The following is a 23,941-nucleotide window of genomic DNA, read 5'->3' as shown; positions in this document are numbered from 1 at the left end:
CTGATGTCAATTTTTTTATTACTGGAATATGTATTTAGAAAAATTAATGCAGATATTCCATCTCTAAAATCTGGTACTTATAAGAGTGTCTACATATCCGGTTTTATATTTAAGCCAGAAACATAATAGTGAGGACTACTCTAGCAATGTTCATTTGTATGGTGTTCACTACAGTGAAATCTGCTGGGACAGATGATACAAAAAATAGCTACAATTATGATGATATTAATGAGATCACAGATACAGTAAAAGAATTAAAATAACACCTTAATGGATTATGTCACATATACACATAACTGTTTTATACTAACCATTTAACACAGTCCGTATGACCCAGGTAGTGTCGCTGAGTTCTCTCCTCATAATTAAATAGTACCACAACGGATGCTATGAAATATACAATTTCTCCGGTAGGAAGGAGGTAAACATTGGCTCGACAATCTCTTCCACGATACCCATATCTGTATGTATATATTTTTTCAAGTCAAGGTTTTATAATCACTGTATATCACACTCAAAAATATAAAAACAACAATCATAGAAAGGATGACTCCTGGGGATCTCTCATTGTCACAAAGTGCCATTTATGGTTTCCTCTGACACTACAGCACAATTTTAAAAACAGTTTAAAAATATATATTAAAAAAAAAGAACCAAGACTTCAGAAAACCAAACCTCTTACAAAACGAAAATCATTGATGTGAAAATGAAATGTATGTAAGGCACACTGGGGATAAAACAGGTGTGATCGTGTCATCTTATAGAAATTCTCAATGTGAAATTTCATTAGGTAGCAGCAAGACGTCACTGTCCAGACTTAACATCAGGCAGCAGAGTTGGGCACCTTCATGCTGGGGACCACTATACTGGCTCTGTTTGGCTTTTCAAAACAAACATGTGAAAATTCCTTCAGAAAAATGCAAATTTTAGCACAGCAGATGCCAAGTTCAGGAACTAGTGATTTAAAAAGCTTTGGAGTATTTTTAAAGCAAATAAATCTTGAAATGAACTGACACAGTAAAAAAACAGTCTACCCAAACTACCCAAAATATATAAAAAAGATGATTTTTCTAAAATGCTCGCATTACTTCCTTGCCCCTACAACATTCAGAATTCTTAGGCACCACAATCCAGACTTGGTTAGCACTGATTAAATTTTACTATAACTTCTTATTACTTTGAAACTGGTGCAACTTTCTCCATTTGGACTATTAACGTGGCAGACCACCTGCATTTCAATTCCCAGGGTCATTAAGTACTATTAAAGTGATCACTCAGACTTCAGTAGTAGCCCTGAAACCTCAATTAAAAAAAAAAAGAAACAAAAAACAACAACAAAAAAACCCAACAACTTTTCTGTTACATCCTGCACAACACACAAGACAGAGGCTCCCATTTCAGTGCCAACTACATCTGCAACAACAACGAAAAACAGGAAATAATTATGCAACTTCAGTTGAAGGATTCCAATGTCTTTGATAATCAGACAGACAGGACAAAGTCAAAGACCAACATGAAGAAAGTTGAATGGGTCAAGCTAGCCCTCTTAAAAGCAGGTATATTAGGACAAATTTTAGAGCTAAGCTAATAACTTCTCACCTGACAATTTGGCTGATGTTATTCTTGAACAAGGGCTACCTTTCTGTAGAAGAAACCACCACGGCTCTCTCCTTAACGTCACCTTCCACTCCCCAAAAAACCCAGGAGGCTACCAGCAAGTGAAGTTATTTCCTATTTTGTGGTCTCATTCATCTGCAGGACTACTATGCCACTAGAACACTTAAAAAATCAAGCAAAATTATTAAATACTGTAACTAACCCATGGTTTGAAGAGGGATAATGCATTCAGTCATCAATTAATTGCCTTAAAATCATGGAAAAGGAAACAGATTCCTATACTGTAGAAGAACACTGACTCTGAAGATGAAATTATTTACTGTTTTCTTTAACAAATGATATCCAGGAACACAATTCTGAGAGGAGGAGAAAGGATTCTTCTGATTCTCCTTTATCATTATTTAACTTCCCACCAAATTTTCCACTTTTAAACATCAGTGGAACATAAAGAAACTCTGTACAAAAGCAAAACAAAACAAAGCTATCTTTCAGAGATGATGGGCTGTAAACCAATGAAAATATTATTTCTATATAGAAACACAAAGAACACTATTCTAAATTCTATCTCCAAGGAGAAAGGCCGATCCTGTTGATCGCCTGAACATAACCAGGACTGTAATGACAACAATTTGAGACTGACATCTTTGAACATTCATCCTTTTGTAGCAGCTCACCATGCAAAGCTGAGGCTAAATATTTTGGCATCCATCATTGAGCTTCAGCATTCACCAAGCTGCAAAAATAGAAGTTGTTTTCGTAGCCCATTCCTTTCCTTCACTCCTTGTCCATAATACATTACCAAATAATGGCAGCACTTTCAAGAGCATGCAAAGCCATAACCTGCTTTGTGGGAGAAATTTTTACTTTCCTCCTAACAAGAGGGGTTGCTGCTCCACAGAACATCATCCCTTCACAAAACTCCCAGGACAAAGTAGCCAAGACGCATTAACATATAATTACTCTTTCTCTACAGAAAAAAAAAAAAAAAAAGTAACATAAATGCGATGCTTAATTTATACTAAATTTCAGTGTTCATCTTTTAACTAGGCTGATGTTCTAACCAGGAAAATTCAAAGGCAACTGTCTTAATACTGTGAAGGCTTCTCACCAATCACAAGAACTGTTTTGCCATTAAAAACAAAATGACATACTTAGCTTCTACATTTGTTTGTTTGTTTTGAAGTGGACAGGAATAGCCATGGGCGATGAAGTGATCTCACTGAAGAGAATTGAATAGCATTGTTACTGCTGACTTAACTATCCTTAGAAAGAAGAGAACCAGTGTTAAAAATAAGCTTACAAAAAGGAGAGAGAAATTCCCTCCAGGAACTGAGCAACTTTACACTGGTAGAAGGAAGTTAAAAAGTCACTGCCTCTCAACAGCAAAACTGATGGTGACTACAGTTGCTGCTATAGGAGCCTATTCTCCTATTGTTAGGAATGCCAGATATTCTTTTTACTGGTTCTGAATTGAAGCAAGCAAGACTGTATCGTAAAGCAGGGACGTCCAAACTAAATTTAAATGAAGTCACTCAGGAACCAGACACAGTCAAGAGCTCAGATTTCCCCATGAGCTACCTCATCCTGCCAAGTACTACTGGTATTTCTTCAGCTGACAGGGCAGGGCAGAGAACAGCAGAGTGAGTTCGGTTGAATCTACAGTTCTGGGCATCAGTTGTTGAAAATATTTCTCCTCCCTAAAACATAACAAGCAAGAACCCTAATAACATAACACCAAGAACCCTAATCTACCCCAAAACTTTTTCTCAGTTCTTGCCTGAAAGTTGTTTATTCTCATAGTTCATAAACTAGCCTGTAAATAGCATGTTACAGAAAGGTAAGATCAATTAAAGCCTGATTATAAACAAACACCCAGAAGGTAAAAGCTGGAGAAATAAAAGGTGTTCAAAACAAAGCTTACAGGATTAACAATTGAACATCTGATTGCAAATCAATTTTTTCATTTGCAAAACACTGACATTGTCCCGTGCACTGTTCATAAAGCACACGGGTTTCAGTCTGCAATTACATTTGAAATTTATGGTTGGCTTGCAGATTTCTCAGTCTTTGCATGACATACAAGATCTGCTTTGTGTCTCAAAAACAGAATGCTGATTTTGTTCAACATCACACAAATCAATAGTATTGCCTCAAAAACTTTATTGGTTTCTCCTCATTGTTTTCTACAGCATTGTATCTAGAAGATATCCTACAAATAGAAACATACCAGTCTCATTTAGGACTACATTTCCTTAAACAGATTCCAAAAGCACGTGGACAGTTTGTTTACACAAGATTTGTTTCACTTTAACTAGCCCACAGCAGGAAACTGGTTTAACCTGAACTTACGATCCTTGGACACTGAATAAGCATTTCCACACTGGGATTTGCACCTACTTAACTGATGGTATGATTTCACGATCAGTTTTCATTGGTCCAAACTTCTTGCTGCTGCTGAAAAGGTACATTGGACCTTCCTCCAGTGTGCTGATTGTGGTCTCTGTACGTTTATGGGATAAATAAAATTGTTGAGTTAATCCAGCTGAAAGCAAACTTTATGAAAATAGATTGCATTTCAGCCAGATCAGCAACTGACCCAATTCATTCCATGGCCATATAAGCATCAGCACCCTGGAACGGTGACACTTGGAAAGGCAGGGCACCACGGCTTGCAATTCTGAACAAGAACTCAGTTTTCTTTCCAATGAAGACTAGTAAACCAAAATTCCTCCTTTATTTTCTAAGCTTTTACAATCTTCCAGAAATCAGAAAGTTGAATGGACACTAGCTCCACAATTGCTTTTCATAACTGAGTATCCAATATAATTAGCTTCTGCTAATAAAAGCAGGGAAACAATAGGGAAATCTTTCCTAAAATGACTAATAAAGGGTGGCTTAAAAGACATGTACGTCTTAGCTGTTAAGGGATATGCAGAGAGCTCCACTCTGTACATTTCCTGACATACGACAGCGCATCATCAACATTTCTTACAATCTTCTTGCTTTCAGCAAGATCCAAAGGATCAAACTTCTGATTATTACACCAACTCAAGTGCTGTCTAGACATGTTATTTTATAAGAGGACTAAAAAGCTTAATTATACAAGCAGGGCTTGCTAGAAGAATCTGCAGAGATGGGAGGACATGAAAGAAGACCCAAATGTATGCAGAAGCATCTGTTATGAGCTTCAGATTTACTAAGCCTGAAGAACTGTTGTCAGCCACGTACCTATTCACCATCTCAGAAAAATATATTTGAAGTATACTACTCTCCAAGAAATGAATCCCTTCATTTCAGAACTGAAACATAAAATTAGTGCAAAACAACTTAGGGTACTGCAATCCTCTCTCCACTGGTAGGATCTACGAGAAATCTTGGATCTTATTCAAGAGTTTCAATTGTTACAAGATCTCCAGTTACGAACACAAAATACAGAATGTTTCTGAGTACGCAGTCTATCTTATAGGGAATATTGTAGGAGAATTTTGAAACTGAGTAGCCCTCTAAAGACAATATTCTGACAAAAAATAAACTGCACATCATTTCAACAGGAAAAGTAGTACAGGCTTTCTGTTTCTGCAGCTTAAGTACTATAAAGTACTGACAAACTGCTTCTATTGTTTTGTTATTAACAGCTGTTATTTGTTATTAACACTCCCTAGAAGAGAAACTGACAAACTGCTTTTATTGTTTTGTTATTAAATTGTTATTAACAGCTGTTATTTGTTATTAACACTCCCTAGAAGAGGAGACTAGATTATAAAAGAAAAAAAAGACAAGAAAAACAAACAAATCACCAACAAATAATTACTTATACCAAGGATACACCCACTCCAGTTTTAACTTTTCGGGAGGCAGCTCAGTCCTAATATCATCATAGTTTTCTACATCAGAAGGAATGAACATTGTGATTGGTCGACCCCGCATGAACATCTTGATATATTCTCCCTCTGTTGAAACAAATGAAAAAAAACCCAAGATTAATCGCATGCAAGTTTACACAAAAAAAGAAGCACAAAAGAAACTAGTAATAAGCAGGGGGACGCAAAAACAATTGTGATACAACTATTTTTGAGAAGTGAGCTTGGTAAAAGCCTAGAACAGCACACACACACACGCTCACAATCACAGGCACAGTTAGTGCTAGCTGAATTTACAATAACTTTCTCAACAGACAGCATGTAACTTTTCAGACACGCAAAATAAAGAGCTAAGATAAATTTTAAATCTAAATTAAAATACGAAATTTAATAACTAAATAGTCATGGAATCATGGGATATGACCTTTCAGGCTGAAGCAGACCTCATAAGGTCTTTAAGTCCCCCTTCTGGGTCAAAGCTGGATCTCCCAGAACAGAGAAGGCACAGACCTGCTGGGCACATGGCTTTGTGCCTGCACCTCCCCCCAGGGCCTTATCTGCAGAGCTGATCCTTTAGCCCCTCCACCTCCAGCCTTTCCACATCCCTTCCTTTCCACAAGCAGGACTGGCATTTGTCCTTGCTTTTTCATGAAGTGCTTGCAGGCACCTCCAACCCGCCTAGAAGTAAACAAGGTTTTGTCCTACAAGAGTTCTCCTTCTACATTAATAAAATAACAGTTTTCTAACTTTTAAAGACCCCAAAAAAATCCTACAAATAAAGCTTTCTAAGACTTGTTAGGGTTCTTTAGTCTCTATGCATGCAGCAAAAACAGCACTGTAACAATTAAATGAGGCCTCAAACCCACAAGAATAACTGCCAACACCTCCAACTCCACTGAAACGGGAACTTCACTTCAAAAAATACTGCTTAGAGAGACTTGAGTATTTTGCCATTTTTGCATCAATTAAATGCTTTTCATTAAATCACACTTCAATCACTTCTTTAGTGATTAATATCCATTGTTAACGTTAGTTTCACAAACCTGAAGTATTATAATACTCTGCCATGAAACTTCTGGGGTTTTTTTTATTTCATTTTATTTATTTATTTATTTAAGTAAAATTTGAAAAAACTGCAGAGGAAACTCAGGAGTTCCCCAAATACAGAGGGCTGATTAAAACTGGAGTAGAATGGTTACAGATTTGTAATACGATCCAAAGAACCCTCCAATCACATCTGATGTGAATAATATCAAGCTTTAAAAGTAAAAATCTCAAGACAGTTGTTTTTATATTACTTTCAAAAAACAAATGTTAAACAAACTTTCTAAAAATATCCTAGTAATGCTTACAAATGTTTTCTGAATTAAATTACAAGATTAATATCCAGATTACATAAATGTGAAACCTGTGTTTTGCATCTAAAACATTTGAAATTGAAACTATGAGAAAGTCAGATTTATTCCCACTGAATTATAGCTTAATTGCTCATAGCAAACTTGGAGATCTAAAAAGGCAAGGGAAAGTAGATGCAAAGACTGACAAAGTTGTGAGCAAGATCAGAAACACATTCACCAAACTCAAGTCAGTCTTTTTGCCCTCTATGAATTTGAAATATCCACACCATTTGGATCACAGAGACATGAACTATCCAATAAGAAACAACATGAAAGGGGAAAATTTGTAACTATTTTTTAATCTACTAAATACGCAAAGCAGTCTTGCACAGAAAAATACAAAGAAAATGCTACTTACAATCCAAGTATTTCATTCATTCTAACTGGAAACTCTTAACTAGGTCAATGAATCCATGCATTTCAGTACTTTCTCTCATGTGCAGTACTCACTCTGAAGATTTCACAATACTGAAGGCTTAATTTGTCAAAAAGATTTTTTATTTGCTCTTAACAGTTTATTGATCAAATAGCAGTTTGTTTTCCTGATGCCTTAACGGTTTTTTAAAAAGTTTATTTTTTTTATTTTCTTAAGTCAACTTTTTGAAGAAACAGATCCCAATTTACCAAATATACTGAGTTCTCAGCCTTATAATACATGATTAGCATGACTTATTTTCTATTTCTAATGTGCTGAAATCAACCTTCTGGGACCACAACTGATTTTGAGTTTTTTGAGTCTCTCTTAATTCTGTTAGTATGTTTACTCTGTCCTGGAGTCCAAAAGGAACTTTCCTGTGATAGTTCAAATACAACTGAAAGCCAGCCCAAAACAAAAGAAAACATTGAAGTAAAAATCATAGGCTCAGAAAATACTTCCTGCACAGAAACTGCTAATAATGGAATAATGCAACATTAGCACACGCATAAAGGTTTTTCCTTATCTGGATACTAATACAATGAAAGTTGAGCTATTTAAGTATCAAAGGAATCAATAAAAAGATGATGAAAAACAGTTGTCCTACTTCTTTCCAAGAACAAACACAGGTTCTTTGAACAAGACCCCTCTGAGTCTATCCATTGACAACAGTAGAAAAACTGCCTCAGATCAAATATCAAAGAATAAAGAACAAAGGAAATCATTTCCCACTATCTAAATAAAAAAAAGTTATTTTACTGAATGTACACTGCTCAAGTATATTGCTGAGATCTGCGTTGTCACTGGTTTGACACAAATGTTCAGATAATTATTCCAAGTAAGAAGCATGCCTCATTTTTCCACCAAAATATTTCTACAGTACATATTATATAAAGAAAACAATACTGATCAAAACGGAGATAATATATCAATAACAGTCTTTGTACTGAAGAGGCTGGTGCTTGTGCTCTTAAGTATCATCAGGCAGCACTGTGTTTTAAGAAAGACCATTCATTTCTGCAAAAGTCAAATTATGAGTTTAACACTTTTAGTTCTATATAATCGATGCAAAATCATGCCACAAATTCAATTTCTCATTGCTGCTTACAATGAGAGACACAAGCTGCAACACAGAGGTATATGGATGGAAGTATCTGTACCTGTTGGACGCCACAGTCAATACAGATAATGAGACCAAGAGGAATTTAGTCAGGTTTCTGGTCTCAGAAGCCTGAGGAAAAGCCTATCTGCAGGGCTGTCAGAGACAAGCTAGCTCTCTGAACTGATCTATTAAAGAAAGAATATTTTTGGCTCTTATTATCTAGCTGTGTGTATTCACGATTACCACTGAACATACGTATTTAGCACACTTGTTAGAGAGACACAAAATGGGTATGACTTGATTAAGCCTCTCCCTTCAGAAGAGGGAGGATAAAAAAAGCAGGCAGACAACCCTCTGAAAGGTTTCTGTTCAAGGCTGTATTCTTCAGAATAACCTGTAGGGCAGATATAATATTAATGTAAAAATCTTTTGAAATACTAGAGAGGATGGCAGCATATCAACAAAACCATTCTTCAAGAGAAACTAATTGCCTAAGGCCAAATTTTTGTAAATGCAAGTTAAGAAAACCAGGAATTTAACTCCTTCTTATCACACTGGCTCAACGGCACAGGCTGGTGCTCTTGAGTATCTAGTTCTTTTCTGCTTTCTCAGTTTCCAGATACAAAGCATTGTGTCATGTGTTCTGTGTCTAGTAGCAGGCAAACAGCAGGTACCAAAGTAAAAATTTGCTGCTCCTGATGAAGAGATGTTCAGACTCCAACATCCAATGCACAGAAGCATTCTGGGGGCCAGCGGAGCAGGAGGGTAGACCAGTAAGAACCTCTGCACACAAAAAATGAATCTGTAGTTGCCACTGTCCTACCAGTCCTTTCAAATGTGGGTCAGATCCACCTAAGAGCACAGCTCCAGGCCTGCAGATAGCACAGCTAGGTGATGTGGGAATGAAGAACTCAAGCTCTGAGCCACTGCAAAAGGTGGTGTCATGTAGCCTCAGTGTTGTGGCTCCAAGGGCCAGCACTTCACTGGGAACAGCTGGAGCTGCTTTTGTACAGCCTTGATCTCCAATCCACAGCTTTTGCCAGTCACTGCTTGGCTCCACAATAATTCACCTTCTGGAGCCTAAGCAATGTCTTTGCACGAGTGCCAGGGGATACAGGACCAGCGCTCCCCGTTTTGTGAGCAGAGTCAGCTCAGACTTACGAGCCTCACATGGGAGTCCTCCAGCTATGCTGAACAGAGCAAACTCCATGCAGATTTCTGCAGGATCCTCAGAGGTCTCTGCTTGAGTTAATAATTTCCCCAGTGGTGCAAAAATACTTGGTCCAACAAACTCTCTGCTATTTGACTGTCCTCTTACGTGATAAACTTTCAGTCTGACTCCATAAAGCCATAAAATTTGCCTTTATGAACACTGCTGTCTATAAGTGCCTGAAATAATGCAGAGGAGAGTCTACCAGAGTTTTGAGGCATTATTTACTTTTTCTTTCTTTTCCATAATGCTGTGCACATGTGTTAGAATTATTTCCAATATACCATGGGATTGCTCTTATGTTTTCATAATAAGGGATTCAACATCTGTGTGATAAAGTAACATGTTAGAGCCTTTTTACTCACCAGTTCATTTTGGCAGATGACCTTACAGTCTTTTATAGCTAAAATATTGCTAAAAACTCCTGCATGTGTGATCTTGCACTCTGAATAATTGAATTTTGTCTCCTCCTGCTCCAGATCTCAGGAACATCTATATCTTCCTGTATTAAATCCCCAGCTTCCACTATATCAGTTTGGTCACTTAGCTTCACACATCAGCAGCAGAATTTCCTTTGCTAAGTTCATTAGTGTAATCACTAAGCCAAACAGGTCCCAGCAGACAGAAAGTGGACATTAGCAAGCAGAGTATATGCTCTACTAAGGGTTCTCTGAAAGTTTACAGCCTGCTAAAAAACAGAGGAATTAGTCTGTTGGAGAAACAGGGTGCTGCTGCAGAGAGGGTACCCAGGAAACCTGCCTGATCTGCAAGCAAACAAGTGCATCTCACTTCCTGCCAGGGAACTACTGGTAAAACATGCTGCTCCAAGAACCCAGGACTAAACTTAAGGGCAAGGAGAGAGAACTGTGGACAAACAGAATGCAGGGACCCAAAAAAGTCCACAAAGTCTTCTTATATCAAAACAAGATTCCCATTAATATAGACAAGCTTTTAATCAGGCCTTGTGGAAAATGAGAAGGCAGCACAAAGAAAACAGTAAAATTCCACTTCAAACAAAGCTGATTAATTCACTCTTGGAAGAAAGTTTAAAACCCAGGAATTCAGGGAAAAAGCTGGAAGGTAACAACAGAAAAATACTGCAGGTGAAAATAAACATCAGAGACATTGGCAATACAATCCTCTGAAGGACTGAAATCAGTGCTCACATGAAGCCAGCACAGGAAGCCTCACACAGTGACACTTAAGCAATTCATTACTTTGTGAATCATAATCTCAGGGGAATATGGGTGGTTTCCAGGCAAAAATGAGGAAAACAAGTAGGAACTGAACGCAGCAGTAAAAGAGATCAAAGAAATATATACAGAGAAGAGCAGCTCAGGAGACATGAAAGCCACTGCTTATATCCTTCTGAAATTCGAAGATAGTAATGTAGTTAAACTAAGACTCTGACCTCCAAAAAACAATCCTCCAAATGAAATTGTCAAGGAGCACAGTTTCCGAGAAATACGTGAGAATCTCTCATTGTCTCTTACTGCTTTCTACAAGAAGACCAGAGAAAATCTTAGAATGTATTTTATATCACTATTCCTCGTTCCTTAGGCAGATTCTGAGGTAGCTCCATAAGTCTGAGCTTTAATTAACTGCCTTTCAGCTAGAAAATATATGCATAATGGGAAGTCTAATGAGCATACAGTTGATTTTTATTTATATATGTATGTGCATGCATACAGAAACCATTAGCACAATTGGACTGTGCAAACTATTAATGGCTATTTGGGGTCTGGGAGAACAAGGTGGGCTAGTACATCAAAACCCACATCTCAAAACCTGCAGCTCAGTTCTATTTGCATTTATCATCTGAATCTCAACCTCAGAGCAAATTATAAGCAACTGAAAAACCCCAACTGTCTCCAACTAGCTTGGCCAAGCAGTACTCTCTAATAACAGACAGTAAACTACTACATCCAGAGTACATTTATTAATCTGTCTTCACGTTCTAGCTGCTTGACCAGTGAAGTTATGCTTTTTAATACTACAAATAGCTTCTTTCCCACAGGCTTTCTGCCTTCAGGCCTGTGTCCAAAAACTCCACAGGACCACTAACCTGAGGGACAGAGGCTTAACAATCCTGTTTCTAATTTAAACCAATGTTAACTGCACAGAGGAAAAAATAAAATGACAATGAGCCAGCGTGCCCAGATCGTTGCATTTTGTGTTACGGGGGTCTCAAACAAGGTGGTCTGCTTGGTTTGCCCCAACCCAAGTATCAGCGGCTGATGAACCAGGGAAGTAGCTGGAACAAAGACCTCACTGGGTTTAGAATCATTTAATGGTTTTCTCTCACAATTTCTTAACAGATCTTTGGTAAATAATTTTACTTAATGTGATATGAAAATCATATGGGAAAACTCTAGATATCTAGATTGTAATAACAGTTATCAACATTGAAATAATTCAACTTTAACATTAACACTAGCTTTTTCTTGTACAAAAATATAGTCTCATAAAAAGCAGTGCAGAACACAAATCACTCAGGAAGACTGTATCTAAATCCTTCCTGCTTAAAGAATTAAGTCCTGACTTCTTCAGGAATCAATGACAAAAACTCTCAAATACATCAGTGCAAATTTTTTTTTCTGACAGAAGCAATGGTTTTTAATAACATGCCCACATGACAGCGAGAAGCCTGAAGAAAGATGAGACAGACCAGGTCACTATTTGCCCTCAGATACATGAGCACCTTCAATAAACATCTATCTGTGTGATAACAAAACCGTTCTGAAATGGTTACTAAATTTTGTGCTCTCAGTGCACAGGACACACTGTCAGCAGGGTAAATATTTCCACTGTGAGCTTCATAGCTCCTTTTCTGTGAAGCTAGAACTACAGCACAGTTAAAACTAACAGAAGAAAAAGTACTGGAAACCAATAAAGCACAATCTAAAAAGAAACAAACTTAGGAATGCAGTGAATGTTTTTCATTAATTCTTCCACATATGGTTTTTATTGCCATCCAAAAATGTCTAAATGTCTCTTATTACATTTTAATAAGTGAACAAGGGATTTGTGTACAGTGCTGTTATCACTGAACTTCAAACTCAAACTTGGAATCTCGGTGAAAAAGTTACCTTTGTCTGAAAAGACCCATAACAAATGAACCAAACCCCCCCAGACCAACAGATTCCTTAGTTCCTGCAAATAAAATATGAATGCTTTATGATTAATACTTTAAAAAACATCTCCTAAAGTAAAAATCAAGATGACTTTTATGGGCAATTATAAACACCTGCTGGTAAAGAATTTAAAAGAACAACTTCAGTGCCCTTTTAAGATCATAGCAAGCATCTGCTTGCTCCATCCATTATTTTATTGGATTTTCATAGAATTTTAATACTTAGTATTTGATTTTATTGGAAAAAAATATTGTCCTGGTTTGCAAGGAGAAACAAACAAATGTTGAAAAGTAAGTAAGCTGAAGAATCTACCCCCAGACCTCTCCAGCATACATATGGAAGCGTGTTTAATACTTCCCTCATTGGATTGGCACCACAAAAGCATTCCTGCATTGCATCTGTTTCAGCATATGCCCAGATGCACAGAGCTAAGTACTAACCTTAAGGTACAGCAGGTGCAGCTCAACCCATGTGACAGAGAGGCTCTTAGGGAGCAGTAACAGGTCTGCAAGAGAAGGTCTGACTGACAACACTCACCTGCATGGCCTCAGCTCAGTGCTATGAAGAGGAAACTCAAGAGATTGCAAAGGAAGCAGATATAGGCTGTAGCTACTGGTAGGAGAGGGATGCCCAGGTCTTGTTGATGCTCCCATGCAGCACCCATAGTGTACTCACTGGGGGCTCCATGCCACATCAGACAAAGCTAATACTTTTCATCTACTGAAACTCATCTAAAGATTAATTCTCAGGCATTCCTCAAGCCTTTCATTTTCATAACTAATACTTCAACAGAAATCACAATGAACATACACAGGTGGTCATAACACAGATAATACTGCTGCTAGATAAGATCCCAAGAACACTGTGTGCAAAAACACATTTATCTAAATTTCACGGCATTCTAACACTGAGACAAATTTCAAAGCAGCTTCACAGCTATGCAGGATGGTCAACTTTCATCCCATTACTCCATGCAATTATCTTGTTACAATAATTTGCAATGTTACTTTTTCTGAGTGTGCTTTGTATGTGCGTAAAGACAATGAAAGACTTCTCTATAGATTTGCTTTTGAAGTTTGCACACCAGTGGCCTCCCCATAGCTAAGAAGTGCAGTTATTAGCATAGGAGGTGTGTGCTGGGGTACACAGTGACGAACATAGAGCCCAGCAAAAGCAGTAGCTCAGACAAGCTGCAGGAACTTAATTAACGCCATGCTTGAGACTGCTTGCTTTTAAAAGTAAAAGCGGACAAGCCACAGGGGAGTGTTTGAGCAGTTTGTTTTTGGTTTGCAAAACAGGGAGGTCCTGCAGAAATAGCAACAACTATCCTCCATTCTATCCTGCTCAAGACAAATCTGCACAGTTGCAAGTGTCTACCTTCAGAAATCTTAACGACTGAACACTGAACACTTTAACAGCTGGGTCAAGACATCTATTGGTAAATGACAACTAACTAATAGAGAACAAATTACAGTCATCTGCCCCAAACAGGATATTGCACTGCAGAGAAATGGCCAAGCATTTCTAAGCTGATAATGGAAATGGGTGGGAGATAATATCCCTTTGCAACTACAATAGCTTACAGGTGGTTAACACTGTGATAGTAAACCCAAAACAAAATCTAATGTATAACCTGACACAAACACACACAGAAGTAGGTCACAAAATATACATGCAACTGTCATAAAATACATTCACTGGTCCATACTAAAAAAACGTCTTTGTAGGTTGAACTCTTCTAATTGCAATTTTGTTAGTGTTAAAGGTAGAGTGATGATTTGACACTGTATGTTTTAAAAGCATTAGTAAATGCATTTTCTTTGATAAGACTCTCACTCCAACTTCACATGGGGTCAGTAATCCACATCGTATTTCTCTTCCATTCACCTAGGCTCAGAGCAAACTAAGGCATGACACGCACAGAAAGATATGCATTCGTCATTTAGTGAGAGCTCACATCATTTGCACTAACATAATAAATAGCATAGTAACATCAAGGCCATATAAGTCATAGCCACCAAGATGAGAAAACTGAGAGACAGCCCATCTTTGGTGGGACATGTAGAATCATAGAAGCACATTCTCCAGAAAAAAATCAGTATTCAAGGTATTTTAGCTGCAAGGAACTCGGTATTGCAAAGCTAGGTATTTTAGAAGTAATCTTAATGTAACTGATTTTTATTTTTTTTTCTTGAAGTCTTTCAAAGCAAAATTGCAGCTGATCTGAACAGTACTGATTAATTTTCTTTTTGTAGTAACTATTGCTACATGTGGTTCTACAGCTGATTTTAGGAGCCCTGGTATAAAGCAGCATTCCTGTAGCTTATGCATCCCTTTTTACCCATGTTGTCTTCAAATGATGCTTTTGATATAAAACAATTTAGAATATTTTCTATCTGTAATTAATCTGTAAATTAGAAAAAAATAAAGTTACTGGATTCAAGTTAATTTTCCTTTCATTAAAACAATTTATGTTAGCTTCCAAAAACCGTGATTTTGTTTGAAAGAAAATCCAAAGGAGATCAAAAGTAATCAACTGTTTATAATGTAGTCTTGCTTGCAGCACACAATTTTGAAACTACAGATTGATTAGCAGCAAGAAAGCATGAGACAGAACCTCTGCGCATAGATTGATGTTGTGTACAGCATGCACTTAGGTAACATGCTTTAGTTTTGAAACCGCATGCTTCAGTACAGTTTGCAGGACATCAAAGCAGAGTAGTTTGGCGACACAAGAAGTGGATTTCTTCTGTTGTCACATTCCATCATGTTCAGAGGGATGGCTCCTTTTCCTGACTGAGCAAGCCACAGCAGCAGGTAGGCACAGAACAAAGACTGATCGGTGCCAAGGCATACACTTTAGGAGAGAGTCATTTCTCATGTTAGAAAACCATATGAAAGCCTTCAGATACAGTTGTTGTCTCATCAGCATGTGTATGTTTTAATATTGGCAAGACAGAAAGCTGAGAAAACAGATCTTTTAGTTGGCAGTTCTTAATAATCTGATATCTTAGGCAACAATGTAAGACTTGAAGAGCCTTACTTAAACACATTCCTCTCTGAGGAAGTTATGCATGTAGTAATTTATTTTAGTCTACTCCAATAATCCACCTCATATATATTAAGACGCATACTATAATTTATTTAAATATAAGAAAGTTGAAATATTTCACGTAGATGCTCAAAGCTTTTAAGAGATCATGCACTGATGCTCTTTGTGAAAAGCCAAGTAAAAGATTCAAGAGAGAGCTAAATTAGAAAGTGATCAACAGGCATAGCTTAATTCTTACCTTGGCTGTTTTTTTCACGAGTTGACATTTTTGCTGGTTATGGGACAGAAACAAAATATCTTAAAACTATTTCTAAATTCTCACTCTCACCTGCTTGGATGAAGACTGGCACATAGTTCAAAGGCTTATTTTTTTGCTTTTGTAACCTCTCTCTATTTGCACACATACATAGAAAGAAAATAGGGTGTAATGCCAGATAAGTAAAACGAATCCTCCCACCATCCACCAAAATTCTCTGTCTTTTCTAAAGATCCAATTGGATGAGGCATTATCCATAATTTCAATGGTCTTTACAGAGGCCTTGAGTGAGGGTTGTCAAGATCAGTCTTTGGACTAGGTAGTAACTCAATTTTAGCTGTGTATAACTGTTTCATAACCACATTTCCTAATGTATTTATTTACAATAAATACTATTAAGTTAAAAGTAAAATTTTTCATCTTTATTTAAAAATGAAGTTTTTTTATTTACCTTGGCTGATGATGACATCTTTGTGCCTAGGAAAAAATTCAAAGTTATTGTTAGGACTTTTTGAAACCCATACCATCTCATTTTATATTTGAGAGTCTGTGTATAATGTAACTGTAACTACAGGATGCTATATAATTAACTTTGGTCAGTATAGCAAATTTTTACATGTTATTTTACTCAGGTCTCTATATTTTTATTTTAAACTTAAAGTCTTGGTCAGTGTAGCGAAGGTTCCTAAGAACTACTTTGACAGCAAGAGTTAAATGATATTTAAAATAAATTATTAAGGTTATATCTTTCATGCACAGAAAATTTCATTTTAAGAGAGCAAATGTGTAACAATAAAACGTTTTAAGCTGCCAAATACCCTCGGGTCTGCATTTATCACCTGTCAAAATAAGTTGTCTGCACACAAAAACATGAAATTTTCCAGGAATTTACCCTGTTAGACATGTGGGTTAAATGTAAGCAAGTCACAGTTTCATTTAAAATGGATCAACACAGCATTACAGGATACACACACACAAAGTCTTGATAAGGAATGCAGTTCATATGTCTTTCCTTGCCAGTACCTAGAATAAGCTTTCAGAAATAGACTCAGTTGTCTTTTTTTTTTTGTTTTGCTGTTGTGGGGAGGGAAGAAATAGTGATTTCTAAAATCAGAGCTACTTCTTAATAGAATAATACCTCTTGCTAAGAGAACATATTGCATAAAAATTAAAAAATTTTAAAAATCCACCCTTCAATATATTTGAAATTCAGCAGGAAGGTATGAGAGGCATCCAGAACTTTTAGATGGATAGAGGTCGAGTTTTTGCAACAGTGACAAAGGCTCAAGCACATGCATTAGAAAAGTCATCTCTGGCTATTGGTACAGTCACTCTTCACTGTGCTACCAAAAGATAAATTAAAGCCAAATTCACAGTTTTGCCTAAAGAACATTGAATGATTGCCTGCTGTGTGAAAGCTTCTTGTGACTTTATCAGACTGATTTACAGCTCAATGTTGGCTCAAAGATTGAGCTTAATAAACAAAGTCCATATTCTTGGCTGGCAGAGCAAAACACGCAAAAAATTTCTATCCTGAGGCCTACAGGAGGAGCTGAATTCTATTCCCTTGCACAAGACTGGCAATTTTAGGTAGATTGGATCAACTTTTATAATTAGGAAATTTAAATGCAATATGTTGGTCATTGCACAATACAACTAATTCTATTAGAAATCAAGCATGCAGAACTTAAGAAATGATCCTTAATGTGCGCTCTTGAATGCAAATATTCTTTTTATTATAAATCTGAAAGTAATAAAAAGGGACTCAATGCATCGCAATATCCATTCCTCAGTCAGATGATAGTCTACAATTGACACTGTTGGAAGCTTCATTTTTACCCAATGTTTAAAGATACAAGAGCTTCAAGCTGAGAACAGGCAACTTTTTGTGTCAGTAATTAATCCTAATATTTCCTCAACCACTCTCATCTTAAACATCTGAATTGCTCTACAGTACAGACCAAGAAGGATGGCATTTAATATCTTCTAGAGAAAAAAAAGAATTACAGGAAAATGAAATAAGGCACTAACTTTGGCCTTTCCTGAACTAATACACAAAATGGCAATAAAATTAAAATTTTATTTTATATTTTTCCATATGAAAAAAAATGAAAATCTTAACACTTCTTGAAAGATATTTTATTAAGATAATAGAAGTCAGGAAAATAAATCTGATAAAGAAGAGGGCTGTTCATTACCAAATATTACCTGCTACAACTGAAATTGCCACGGGGCTTTTAAATTCCAACAGTGAAAAACAACAGTAAAAAAACAACCAACCAAACAAAAAATTTATTTTTCAAGTAGTACTTGAAAAATATGCAGCCCATAATCTTTCATACACAGCCCTTCACTGTGCTGCAGCACTCTTCAGGCTAGGCATAAAGCTTTTAGCAAATGTGCCAATATTCACAGCCCAAAATTAATTTATGATGTTTTTCTTCTTCCTATTCCTAGGGAAGAAGGAATGCACTTGCACCATTCTTACTAAATACATGTTTGCAAGTCTGATATGCAAGCTTTGGAGAGCACTACAGACACATGATGGAAATTACTCTGAAAGGCCTGAGGAGTTTTACCTGTCATAGCAGGAACAGCTTTCAGGTAGTACTGCCTTGGATCAGTTAATGGTTATTTGAATAAAGATTAACGAGTAGATGTATGAGGTTAGGAAGGACAACAAGCTGGAGAAGCTGGTAGCACTTTTGGGGTGAACTTAGAGGGATCTCTGAAAACAGCAGAGGGCTCAACCCAAAAGTCAGCACTATGATTTCAACAAAGAGAGCACAACTCCAAAAGACAAGAAAGAAATAAAACATATAAATATGAAGCTGGAAGCTCAAGTGGCAAGGAGGACAAAAAGCTGGTCACAGCAAGGGGGTCAGCAATGTTGTGTTAGAGCAAAACACACTCTTGTCTTTGCTAACAGACACAGGTAAGTAACTACTCTGTGCTATTCTTTCCTAGTGAGTCCACTTTGGAAACCACTAACTGAGAAAAACAATGCTGAAGAAGAGCATGAGTGGAATGATGGGTTAGAGCACATCACCTACACATACAAAACAGGGCCTTCCACCAGGCAGAAAGGAGAACATAACAGCTAAAAAGTGACAAACCGTTGTCACCATCCAGTATTGTCAAAAAGGTCAGCTAATTTATAGATGCAGTGCTTTACCTTGGATACCCAGGAATGCTTTCACTGAGCACAGCATCCCACTGCATGCAGGCAGTAGGAGCAAAGCAGGGAAGACCTCACCCTTGCCTCAGCATCCATCAGCCTACCAGCCACTTTGAGCACCCTCAGGCTCACTCCTCCAGAATTACACCCTTCTCATTAAGATGGTGGAGAAGTGGTGTTCTATGTCCTATCAAGAGCTCAATGAAATAACCAAACACTGTTTAATTCTTCAGCCCTTCTGTGAAGTCTGGGGACATTTGGGTTCACTAGGGCAGCGCAGGAAAGCAAACGTGCACAATTGCTCTGTCAGTCAGCAGCCTTGCACAAAGTATTAAGAAAAGCTGCAAGGCGGATCTAGCAAAAACACTGTAACACTTAACTATTCAAACAGAACTCTCCGAAGGACAGAAGTATCAGAAAATAAACCTTGGCATACTGAAGGTCAAAATGAAAAGCCTCTGTCTATTATCTAAAAACAGTATGCAGAAATTTGTCAACTAGTGACTGACCTGAAATCATAAATGTTTATTTTTGTAACTACAATCTATTTTAAAAACACAGACGTCAAATCCAGTGAATTAACTGCAAGGAAATATAGTGGCATTTTCAAATAATTATTAATCATCAAATGACCGGTTAGAAACTTTACTACAGCAGTAATAAGCTATAAATCATAACTCATAATATAATTCTGCTAACCCAAACAGACTATTAAAACATATTTATAATCATTCCATGCTTTCACATTTTATAATGATTTTAAGATTCCACAGACATCTGGAGTGCCATACTTCCAAATTGTACAAGTAATTACTTGCAGTGAAAACAAAAATGCAAATGGTTTTTGCATGTATTTCAGTTCACTAAAACTATGCAATTCCATAATATTTTGATTCTAAAGTTCACTCACTTTTATGCACCAACTATACGTACTTGTCTGCATTCTTTGCCACTTTCGATATTAATTTAGATGTTGATGCTACTCTCAGTAGCTTATTACGACTGTCATCTGAGCTCTCCCAGGCACTGTGAGGTTTTTCAGCAGTCAGCGATCTCTTTATGCTAGAAGAAAGGAATATATGTTTTAGAATGACAAATTAAAAAGATAAGAGTAACTGGAACGGGTTTGCAACCAACAGATCAAGCAGCAGTAGACAAAAGCAGAGCTAGATCTTCCTTCAAGCTGAAGCAAGAAATAAGTAAAAAAAAAGATTAGTCAAAAAGTTCTAACAGGATGAACAAAAACAACTGAGCAAGACAGATGCCAGTTTTATCCATACTTTTCCATTTTCATATGCTCTTAAAGACCTGAGCAAAAAAGTTCTCTGTACTTCTTCACTACATTGCTAACCAATCAGAAAAAGGGGGAAAAAAAGAAGCTAGTAAATAAGCTGTAAAGAAGAAATTTTAAAAAATCACTTAGAAAAGTGGATTTTTTATTCACTGTACATCAGATTAAAGCAACAATCTGTGCCAGACTACAATTGAATACGGCTGCATTGGAGATAGCCCATTCTGAACAACATTAATAGCTTTAATCTTTTTAAAAAATGTTTGCAAACTTCCTATATGAAGACAAGCTAGGTTTCATTCAGTGTTATATACAAATCTCTGAATTCTCATGTAATTTTTCAGCAATCTTATTATAGCCAATTTAGAAAAACAGTAACCTGAAAAGTTTTGCAGTCATTAGTTCATTTGTTTCATACACAAATCAGGGAAAATATGTTCAGAAGTGATCTAGGCCATATTACTCTCAGCCAACTGTCTTTGTTGGCATCTGTTCAGCTAGCAGTGTTACATGTCATCCCATCAGAAATGCTTTTTGCAGGAGTAAGTTCTGAAGTGCAGCTTCAGAACTGGCAAGCTCACCTCCACAGCACCTCAGGAGGCTAGGAAAGGTCCTGGGACAAACATTAATCAAATCGTGTTACATCACCAAGAGGCTACAAAAGGCATTTATTTTTTTTCCCCACATTGCAAAAGATTAGTATGCAAGACTTCAGGCAAACACCTTTACAGTGAGATACCAAGGCAAAAGGACAACAGGCCGCAAGTTCAGCTTCAGATAACGTAGAGTTTGTACAAGATGTGAAGACAGAGCCTTTATGCAGTGTTATTACATGCATCAGTCAAGTGGAAATTTAAATATTTAATAGAATTCAAGCAATGCAAGACAACAATCTTGTGAACTACAGTAAATTTCAGAGGAATAAATTTAAAGGCTTATATGTCTCCCAAACACAAAACATTAAAGAAAAAGATGCCATACCTTCCCATTAAGGTAACAAACCAAAAAACGAAAAACAAAAACCAAAAAACAACCAAAAAGGGGGAAAAAAACCCCAAAACACTCAATGCACTAAGTGATCTGAATAGTTCTAAATTCAAAATTAATGACAAAATTCACTTCCTTCACTTCACCTTCCATTATTTAAAAATTTTTTTTTGTTCCTCCAAAAAGAACAGGAACAAAGTCAGAGGTGGAACTCCTACCTTCAGTCAAGCCAATACACAACTTCTCTGAAGTAAAGAATCAGAATAAAAGTGAACTGTCCTGCAAACTGGCAGGAATTAAAAGAGGTAGAAGGCAAAAATAAAAATAAATTTAAAAATCTGTACTGCAGTCACATTAAAGAATAATTGAAAAGAAAAACATCCAAAAAGACAGAATTGCAGTAATGCTAGCCTTTAAGAAATGTTATGGCAGGTAGCAAATGTATATGCACGAAATGCACTCCACAATACATCTACTTCAGACAAAGCCTATAATGTGTATTTTGGGAAAGATCAAGACAAAAATCATTTTAGGTACTTCAGGATAATGACTGATTAAATATTAATTTACTATATTAGAATATCAATCATTGAGAACATGATATTTTGTAATCTCAATTTTACTCAAAAATTTTCAAGAGATTTGCTCTATTGAAGTGCATACTGAATGCATCTTATTTTGACCAAAAAAATTAAACATTAACTTGATCAGGAAATTGGAACTATTTCACATGACTTGTTGTCAGATATGAACTCAGTGTCATTACAATTATTTTCTAGCTCTGTACTGTGAAAACCTTTTAGCTGGAGCAGAACTCTTGCTTTCTGGAGTTTGCCTGTGTGTTTGGAGAGTCTGTGAGGGCGGCTGGGGAGAAGGTGATGCTTGAGTTTGTGGACTTTGATCATTAGAATGAGATTCCTCTTTTTTTTCTTTCTGTCCAGGAGGTTTTTCCTTCTTTTTTTCTGTACCGCTGTAAAATAAAGTATAATATAGGGGGAAGAAGAAAAGAGAAAAAAAAAGAAAGAAAAAGAAAAACAAAAAGACAACAAGCAAATAAATTATAAAAGTGGGAGAAAATGCCCTCTTTGAAAAGATGGGCAAAGCATGTCACAGCATTATGTATATATCATCACTAGAAGAAACTTTTGATTATCTACTCACTCTGTTCAGACTAGACTTGCTAAAACAAGATTGACATACAAGCTCCAAACTGTGCTTTATTCTTTCCACTGGGTAGGTATACTAAATTTACTCTGATTTAAATCCAAATACAACTTTGATTTGACTATGCCTGGGTGCTGCTACAGCACTTGAAGCTGACAGAAGTGAACGTAGCAGAGTTCAAAGGAAATCATTCCTCAAAACACATCACAGTTTTGAACTGCAGCTGGATGACATAAGACTGTCTTGCAACTTCTTCAGTGTTGTTAGTGTAAAAGAACTAAGAATGCATCTTTATTTTGACATTGCTGTATTTATCAGGTTAATGTTTGAAATGGTTTTAAGTACATGTCATTAACAGCCTTAAATTCATTGAAGATCTAACTAAAGGTCACTTGCAAAGAACAGCACACTTTGCAGTATACTGAATGACATAATGAGTAACGGGACCTAAAAGAGATTTCCATAGCATATGGAATATTTTTAGAAGATGAATAAAAAGAACCACTTCCAAAATAAATTTATCAGTCAAACAGAGCACCAGCACAAAATACTATCCATGAAGAGCAGTTTAGTAAATACTCAAATTAATAAAAATCGAGCCCTGATTTTAATAGAAGATCCATAGGATTCTTCTGGTTCAGTTGTTATCTCAAAGTCTATCATCTACCACTGAAATAAAATCTTCAAAACTATTGACTTAAATATTTCTAAATGCCTCTGATGAAGCACTGAAGGTTAAGTTAAACAGTGGAAAATGACATAAAACCCCAAATACATTTATGTCTCATTTAGAATTCCTACTCTAAACCACATCAACTAGTTAAACACATCAACACAGTACCTCTAAGTTCTTTCTTCTCAGAAAGAAGAAAACTAAACAGATTGGGCATTAGGAGAAATTTCTTTACCTTGAAGGTGATCAAACTCTGAAATAGGCTTCCTAGAGAGGTGTTTGATGCCCCATGGTTGTCATCATTCAAGAAGCATTTGGACAACACCCTCAGGGTTAATATTTGGTTAATCCTGATGTGGTCCGTTGGACTTCATGATCACTGACAGTTTTTTTCAACTCAACTATTCTACAGTGATGTGCCAGCAATCCTAAAATTCATGTCTTCATTCTTCCAGAATGCTCATACAAGTACTGTTTGCTGACAGCAATGAATTATCTAACTTGTCTTAAATTTAGTCTCATATTTTCTGTGTTCTTATCTGAACTCGTTCAGCTCACCTGATCTACCTCCTGTAAGTCATAGGTTCAGGATAGGAATCTTTTAA

The 23,941-nt window shown here is 36.6% G+C and overlaps 1 protein-coding gene across 1 annotated transcript in view; it reads right to left on the bottom strand.

Moving 5' to 3' along the window:
- The window catches only part of EML4 (EMAP like 4), a 146,319-nt gene that overhangs the window by 31,396 nt on the left and 90,982 nt on the right, over positions 1-23,941 (bottom strand). Inside the window, exons 4-9 of the mRNA XM_065753119.1 lie at positions 22,296-22,469; positions 20,155-20,283; positions 16,495-16,520; positions 16,026-16,058; positions 5,444-5,567; positions 312-461 (exon numbers count right to left, since the gene is read on the bottom strand). Coding sequence (XP_065609191.1) covers positions 312-461; positions 5,444-5,567; positions 16,026-16,058; positions 16,495-16,520; positions 20,155-20,283; positions 22,296-22,469 — 636 coding nt within the window. The remainder of the gene's footprint in view (positions 1-311; positions 462-5,443; positions 5,568-16,025; positions 16,059-16,494; positions 16,521-20,154; positions 20,284-22,295; positions 22,470-23,941) is intronic.

This window comes from Cyrtonyx montezumae, unplaced genomic scaffold (assembly GCF_038088225.1).
Source record: "Cyrtonyx montezumae isolate F1298 unplaced genomic scaffold, pur_monq_1.0 scaffold_0, whole genome shotgun sequence".
Lineage (NCBI taxonomy): Eukaryota > Metazoa > Chordata > Aves > Galliformes > Odontophoridae > Cyrtonyx > Cyrtonyx montezumae.
Note: the sequence above shows the minus strand (reverse complement) of the source record. Positions and strands in the feature narration are given on the sequence as shown.